Here is a 7,965-nt window from a genome sequence, read left to right as displayed (position 1 = left end):
AGTCTTGGACTGGCCTGGATGTGCCGTGCCCCCAGTGCAGCTGCTGCCTGGTTGTTATTTGCTGCTGCTGCAAAGGGAAGCAAGATTTCCTCCTGGGAAACCCAATAACCATTTAAGGTTCTGCTCAATCTCATTTTAGGAACTTGAGAAAGTCACTTCAAATTGGGGTTTCCAAATCTCTGATCTGAAGTGGGGAGGCATGAAGATTGGCCTCTAAGGAATGTGGGTTAAACTCCCTGTAAGATGAAAAATCTACGAGGCATCCTCCTTCCTACCCATGAGCCCAGATGAGTCAGGTGAAAGGATGCTTTGCAGCCCAGGAGCCTATGCTCACAGTCATCTATTAATCCTGTTGGACACTTAGAGCAAGCCTGGTTCTTCCTAAAAGGTCAGATGGTTTTTATGGATCAAGTATGAGGCAGGAGGGAACAGGAGGTTATCCAAGTGTGAATTGAGCTCTGCTTCTCCAGTGTCCCAGAGCACAGCGCCAATACTGCTGTGCTGATCACAGTATGAGAACTTTTGTTTTTCATAACAATAAATATAGGTATTAAGACATATCATATCATATTGTCCTGAGTTTTAATTTATGACTTTTCCACACATGTAAAAACTCACATAGTATCTGGCACATTGTAGGAACTTACTGTTGTTTTAAAAAAAAAAAGTAATGCTTTCAACAACATATTTATTGCACTATATCTATGCACCCAGGCAGAGTGCCAGCTCCTGGGCACAGGTGAACAAAAATGACAGGGTCCCAGCAATCATGAGCTGATGGAGGAGCATCCGCCTTGTTTTTTTGATGGCAACTAGAGGGCAGAAACCAGTCTTATTCATGTTTATATCAGACTCACTTGACTACAGCTTCTTGATCTACATGGGACAAAATACATTTTTGTTGAATTTTTCTTTATTTGGAAAATTGCCTTTGATGTGTTGTCCTTTTTATGCTGTATGTGGTAGAAAAGAAAGCGATTAAGAAATTCTATAGACATGTGGATATATCTCCTTACACAGTGTGCATTTTTTTATATCATTCATGTCAATAACATAATGTTCGTTGAAGCCAGTCTATAGGAAAAACTTTATACCAGGCACTAGTGGAGAGTCAAGAGAAATAAAATAAAATGGACTGCATTCTTAAGATGTTTAAGTTCTGAACTGAGGAGCCTGTTATGTAAAACAAAGCCTTGCAAAGAAACATGTAAATGAACTTAGCAAAAATTGTAATATGTAGGTTGAGTTTTAGCACAAGTTGTAATACAAGGCAGACTGTGATCATTGTTGCAATACTGGCAATGTGTTCTGGAGACCGTATGGGATATGGGATAAGGAGAGCTCAGAGCACACTCAGAGAGACAGCACTGTGGTTATGACCTGAGTGTGAATGCTGATCCTCCTCTTACTAGCTGGATGACTTTGGACAAGTCATCTAATCTTTCTGAGCCTTAGTTTCCTGCTCTCTAAAATGGGCATATTGATAGAACCTGTCTTGTAGGGCTGTTATGAGGATTACGTATGATGGTGTACCAAATGCATTTACATAATGCTTGACCCATAAGAGCTCAGAATATGGTGGCCTTTGTTAAGCCCCTTAATCTACAAATGAGGGCTTCCAAGGTGGCTCAGTGGTAAAGAACCCATTTGCCCATGCTGGAAACACAGGAGAGGAGGATTTGACCCCTGGGTTGGGAAGATCCCCTGGAGGAAGGAATGGCAACCCACTCCAGTATTCGTACCTGGGAAATCCCATGGACAGAGGAGCCTGGCAGGCTACAGTTCATGGGGGTCACAAAGAGTTGGACATGACTGAGCACGGACACACACACAATCTACAAATGAGTAAGACAGATGAATGCAGTGTTTCATTAAACATTCAATATGCCTGTCATTCTGGTTGATTAATTCTTGACCTTTGTAAGACCATAACCCATTAGTAATAGTTTTAAAGTATGTAATGTTTCCTTCAGGTGACCTGAATAGAGGCCTTTCAGTCCTATGGAGCAACCTGACTATGGGACACGAGTTGCAGATGGCACTATTAAGGGTCCCCCTAGGGAAGAAGACAAAGCTCAGAAAGCACCTGTGACTCCAAGGCCTGTGGCTTCTATAGATTTTTCAGAATGTTGCGTTCATACAATCTGGAATGCAAGACCTTTGAATGCTCTGGAAACCCCCGTGTCTAGAACAACAGAGGTGATGGTTTGCCAGACCTGGCACAGCTTAGACCCCGTCTGAACCCTCAGAGCTCACTGAGCCCCTCATGTCCAAACAGACGTTGATTAAATAGAAGATGCCAGAAGTAGGAGAACTGGATGGCTAAAAAGTAGAGGAACAATTTCTCCCAAGAAAGTGCTGAAACAAGTGGGGTCCATTTTGACTAGAAAAAAATGAAGACGTGTGGCTTCCTCCTGTATCTGACATGTGCCTCAGAGACCAGACCTACTCTGCGCTGCTCCAGGGAGCAGAGCTGGGCAGCAGAGTGGACACAAGCTTAAGTCGTGGGTCAGAGAGGTCTGAGTGGGGGCAATGGATGGGGGAAAGGAGTACTTGGTGAGATTTCTTCTCTCTCCCCTCTCTCCCTCCTGTAACTTTGCTTTCATCTCTCTCCAGGGTTAGGGTTGGCCAGTGTTGGGGAGAGGGACTGCCCTCAGGACAGCTCTTACTTGACTTGAACTCTTGTGGACAGTTGTTGCATCTCTTGACCCACCTGGTGACCAGAGCCAGCTCCTTTTCAGAATGTAGCAGTGAGCTCTCAGAGAGGGCTCCCCCTTCCAATGGCTGGGGATTACCATCTGCAAGAATAGGCCCCTTTGCGGAGTGACAGTGATGATAACAAGCCTGATTCTGGCACAGGCAAATGGGTGAGGGTGTTCCCTTCTACTGACGAAGGATAGTGGCGGTGTATTTGTGAATGTGTGTGCCCACGGGTACGTGACAGTGAGTAGGTGTGCATACCTAGCTAGGGAGACCAAGGGCTGGCCTTGAACAATAGAAATGGATTTTGGTGATATGGTTAGGTGGAGGGAGGGACTACAAATTTCATGAGACGCCATCTGACATCAGCCACGGCTGTTGCCAGGGAAAATGTGCCAGGACTTGAAAGGGTTAGAAGATCTGAGTAGAGACATTCTGGAGAATTCTGAAAAGAATTCTGGAGATTTGTATCCAGATGTGGTTTTGCATAAGATGTGATGACAAACACCCACCCTGTGTCATCACAGCTTTGAAACCATTGCAAGCTGTTTCTACATTGTACGTTTGCTATCTGGAAGGGGGTAGCGTTTTAATGCTTTGAATCTCTCAGCTGCTCCCTGTTTCCTTAGAAATACCAGATTTCCATATCCTCTTAACAAGCTGGTGCCTGTTCCACTCCTTGGATATTTCTCTGCTACAATTGTGGAAGCAGCTTTTAAAAAAGCAGTTTGTTGAAACATACAATACACACCAAAACCCCAACATTTCTCTCTGCTGTTGGCACTTGCTTTCCCCTCACTACATTGCTCAGGAGCCAGTGTTAGTGTGGTTTCCTTTAACAATATGTTACTAAGTAATGAACTTTTCCTTGGCTCTTTGAATTATGAGGTGTCACATTACTCGATTAAGCTTCAGTTGCTCTCTAGGGAAACTGGAGATGAAAATCCTTACTTCAGAGAGTGGTGGTCAGAATTCAATGAAGTATGTTAATATTAAAATAGGGGTTCAGTAAATGCCAGCTCCCATATTATAAAGAAGGCAGCAGGCGACAGCACTGTTCAAAAGCACACATTCATAGGTGTAATCAGTTCTGCTCTAACACTAATATGCATCCCCCCGAGTTGTCACCATTCTACAAAACTGCACAACAAAAAGCACAGCATTCACTGGAATAATAAACTAGGGGCACAACGCTTAAAAACTTTGTCAGTGACGCATGGGGAAAAAGATAGGACCCTAATAAAAAGGATGGCACAGTTTTACACATGTTACATGGTTAAGAGGCATATAAATACAATAAGTATGGCACTTGACCTTGAAAAAGACTTGAAATTTACTCTTGGAAGTGGACTTTGGTAGGGCCACAGCTTGTGTGTTATTGTGAAATGGTGGAACGTGGTCTATCTGTGGCTCACAACCCATGCAGTAAACTCAAATAGCTGGTAGGTGTTTGAGGTGTGAGCACGTGTGCCTTTTGCATATTCCTACAGGGCTCAGGTGATGGACAGGCAGGCCTGGCGTGCTGCGATTCATGGGGCCGCAAAGAGTCGGACACGACTGAGCGACTGAACTGAACTGAACTGAACTGAACAGGGCTCAGTTCAGCTATGTGCAGTTTCTGCATTCACTTAATGTTTTCTAAGAAAGAAATCAAGCATAAGCAAACAGAAAATTTGTGCTAGGCACAAATGGTTCCCTAATGTATCACTTGCATTGAACACATTTGTGGTTTCAAAACAAACATTGTAGCAGAACTGATGTACTTAGCTGATGCTGTTGAATGAATGAATGAACCGATAGTGGATTCTCTAGATCATAGAAAAAGCATTATGCTACTTCATGGAAAGTACATTTGTATTGTTTGGAATTGGGTTTTTAAAAAAAATTCCTATGGTCTTTCGGTTTTAAAACTAATGGAGGGACTTCCCTGGTGGTCCAAGGCTAAGATGCCGTGCTCCCAGTGCAGGGGACCTGGGTTCCATCCCTGGTTAGGGAACTAGATCCCACAGGACATAACTAAGAGTTCACATGCTGCAAGGAAGACTGAAGATGCTGTGTGCCACAGCTGAGGCCCACAGAGTCAGCTAAGTAAATTTAAATAAATAAAATAATAGGTAACTATTCCAGACCTTCTGAAGCCTCCTCCTGTGGAGTCTCAGTCTGGGCTTGGAAGAACCCCTTCAGGGGTCACTGACAGAGTAGGGGTGGAGGAAACTGCAAGTTTCCCTGCCCTCCGCTTCAACCAGAACCTTCAGGGTTGTATCTGCTTTTCTTTTTGTTTTCTTTTGAACTAAGGGTTCTGCTGCTAGTTCACAAGTCTACAAACCATCAGTGATTCAGCTGACCAAATTTTGTTTTACAAACTAGTTCTCAGGAATATATTAATATCTTCTTTTTGAAGAAAGATAATTCTCTGTGGACACTCAGTTGGTACTAATACTCCAAAATTAGTTGAATTTGGCCAAGAAATACTCAAGTGGAGCTTTGAATTACCATTTTGCCTCCAAGCTACTCAGCAAAATCTCATCAGCAATGGTGCATACTGGGCTTCATGTTAAATCCAACTCCAGTCTGGGCAGATCTCAGATGAAAGTTGATGGGCGTTTAAATCTAGTGCATTGATGATGTTCCTGTCTCTTTGCAAACACCAACAGTGTGATTTTCTTTATTTTTCATTTTTAGAGAGCTGGATTGAAAGATGTCTCAACGAAAGTGAAAACAAGCGTTATTCCAACCACACATCTCTGGGGAATGTTTCTAATGATGAAAGTAAGTGCTTAAAACTCAATCTTCCATGATGTCCTGGCTATGGGCTGTGTTCTGATGAGGAATGGTGCATCTGGAACGCTAGACTAGGTCATGTTACCTGAAACAAGAGGCTTTCCAGCCATTTATGAAATACCCAAGCCTTCCTTATAATATCCTCCAGGAGGGAGTTCAATGCATTCAGACGGATGTGGAAACTGAGGCCATAGCAAAAACTTGCTGTTTACACATTCTCATTGTCTGAGTCCCTAAAGATTCCATCTCAGTGATGCTCCAGTGGGAAAATGTGGACTTTGAATGGGAAAGGCCATTCTCCATAGATACGGATTTAAAGGAGTGTATCATGGGACTGTTGTTTTAAAGTCACAAATGTCTTTGGTGTTGGAAAGTAACGATTTTTCCTGCATCTTGAACTAGAGAATTGGAATTGATGGAAAGATATAAATTGCTGTGTTCGTTATGTCAGGCTAGGGCTCCTGGGTACCTTATATTAAGAGCAGAAGACAACTTGGGACTTGTATTTGTCCCTAAAGCACTATAAAAAGGGGGCAGCTTATTATAAAGTCATTTCCAACAGCGACAGAATGTCTTTCTTAGTTGGTAAAGTGCATCTCCTCAGTTCAGTTTTCTCATAGGTTCAGGGACTCTTCAGGGAAGATTTAGCCATACTGTTGTATGTCACTGTAGGTTTTCTTTTTCATTGCTGCATAGTACTCCCCTGTATGCTTCTATCACAGTGTATGTATTGATTTACATGTTGACGGGTATTTAAATTTGCTTCAAGTTTTTGACAGCTTAAGCATCTCTGAACATTCTTTTTTAACGTTTATTTTAATGTGGTAGAATATGCCTGATGTAAAATTTATCATTTTAACCATGTTAAGTATATAATTCAGTGGCCTTTCACCTCGTTGTGCAACCATCACCATGATCCATCTCCAGAACTTTTTTCATCTCCCCAAACTAAAATTCTGTACCCATTAAACAATAGCTCTCCATCCCCCTTTCCCCCTGGTCCCTAGCAATTACTACTCTACTTTCTGCTATTCTTTATGAATTTGACTAACTGTAAGAATCTCATATAGATGGAATCACATAGTATTTGTCCTTTTGTGACTGACTTACTTCACTTTGCATAATATTCATCCATGTTGTAGCGTGTATCACAATTTGCTTCCTTTTTAAGGCTGAATGACACTCCACTGTATGTGTCTACACCACATGTTGTTTATCCAGTCATCCATTGATGACGTTTGGGCTATTTCTATTTTTTGGCTAGTGTGAATAATGCTGCTATACACACAGGTGAACAAATAACCGATTGAGTTCTGCCTTCAGTCCTTTTGGATATATAACCAGAAGCGAAATTGCTGGATCATATGGTAATTCCATATTTACTATTTTGAGGCACTGCTGTATTTCCATGGTGGCTGCACATTCTCACCAGCAATGTGCTAGAGTTCCAATTTCTCAACATTCTTGCTAATACTTGTTATTTTCTGTTTTTTTTTTTTTTTTTTGGTAATAGTCATTCTAATGTATAAGGTAATATCTCATTGTGGTTTTGATTTATAGTTTCCTAATGATTAGTGATGTTGAGCATCTTTTCATGTACTAAATGACCATTTGTATTATGTATACTTTGGAGTAATTGCCTATTCAAGTCTTTCAGCCATTTTTGAAACATAAAGCTTGTGAACTTTGAAAATTTTATTTATTTATTTTTGGCTATGCTGGGTCTTTGTTGCTGCATGCAGGCTTTCTCTAGCTGTGGCAAGCTGGGCTATTCTCTAGCTGTGGTGCACAGGCTTCTCGTTGGGGTGGCTTCTCTTGTTGAAGAGCATATGGACTCCAGGGTGCACATGGGCTTCAGTAGCTGTGACCCATGGACTTAGTTCCCCCGGGGCATATGGAATCTTCCTGAACCAAGGATCAAACCTGTGTGCCCTGTGTTGGCAGGCGGATTCTTAACCACTGAATCACCAAGGAAGTCCTTTTGATCATTTTTTTAAAATCAGATAGTTTATTTCTGTGGTTGTTGAATTGTAGGAACTTCCCTAATGATGAATGATATTGAACATTTCTTTCATGTGCTTATTGATTATTTGTCTTATTCTTTGTAGAAATGTCTATTTAAGTTTCCCAACTGCTAGTTCTTTACATATTTTGTTTTTTTTTTTTTTTCTTTATCATATGTGTTTTTATTTTTTTTATTTTTTTTTTAAATTTTATTTTATTTTTAAACTTTACATAATTGTATTAGTTTTGCCAAACATCAAAATGAATCCACCACAGGTATACATGTGTTCCCCATCCTGAACCCTCCTCCCTCCTCCCTCCCCATACCATCCCTCTGGGTCGTCCCAGTGCACTAGCCCCAAGCATCCAGTATCGTGCATCGAACCTGGACTGGCAACTCGTTTCTTACATGATATTTTACATGTTACAATGTCATTCTCCCAAATCTTCCCACCCTCTCCCTCTCCCACAGAGTCCATA

At 41.6% G+C, this 7,965-nt stretch overlaps 1 protein-coding gene across 2 annotated transcripts in view; it reads left to right on the top strand.

Annotated features, from left to right (window-relative positions):
* Positions 1–7,965, top strand: part of RFX4 (regulatory factor X, 4 (influences HLA class II expression)) — a 174,532-nt gene that overhangs the window by 22,956 nt on the left and 143,611 nt on the right. For both annotated transcript variants that reach the window (XM_010853383.1, XM_010853382.1), the window contains exon 2: positions 5,383–5,469. In XM_010853383.1, the coding sequence (XP_010851685.1) occupies positions 5,383–5,469 (87 nt within the window). The remainder of the gene's footprint in view (positions 1–5,382; positions 5,470–7,965) is intronic.

This window comes from Bison bison, unplaced genomic scaffold (genome assembly GCF_000754665.1).
Source record: "Bison bison bison isolate TAMUID 2011002044 unplaced genomic scaffold, Bison_UMD1.0 scf7180017864327, whole genome shotgun sequence".
Lineage (NCBI taxonomy): Eukaryota > Metazoa > Chordata > Mammalia > Artiodactyla > Bovidae > Bison > Bison bison.
Note: the sequence above shows the minus strand (reverse complement) of the source record. Positions and strands in the feature narration are given on the sequence as shown.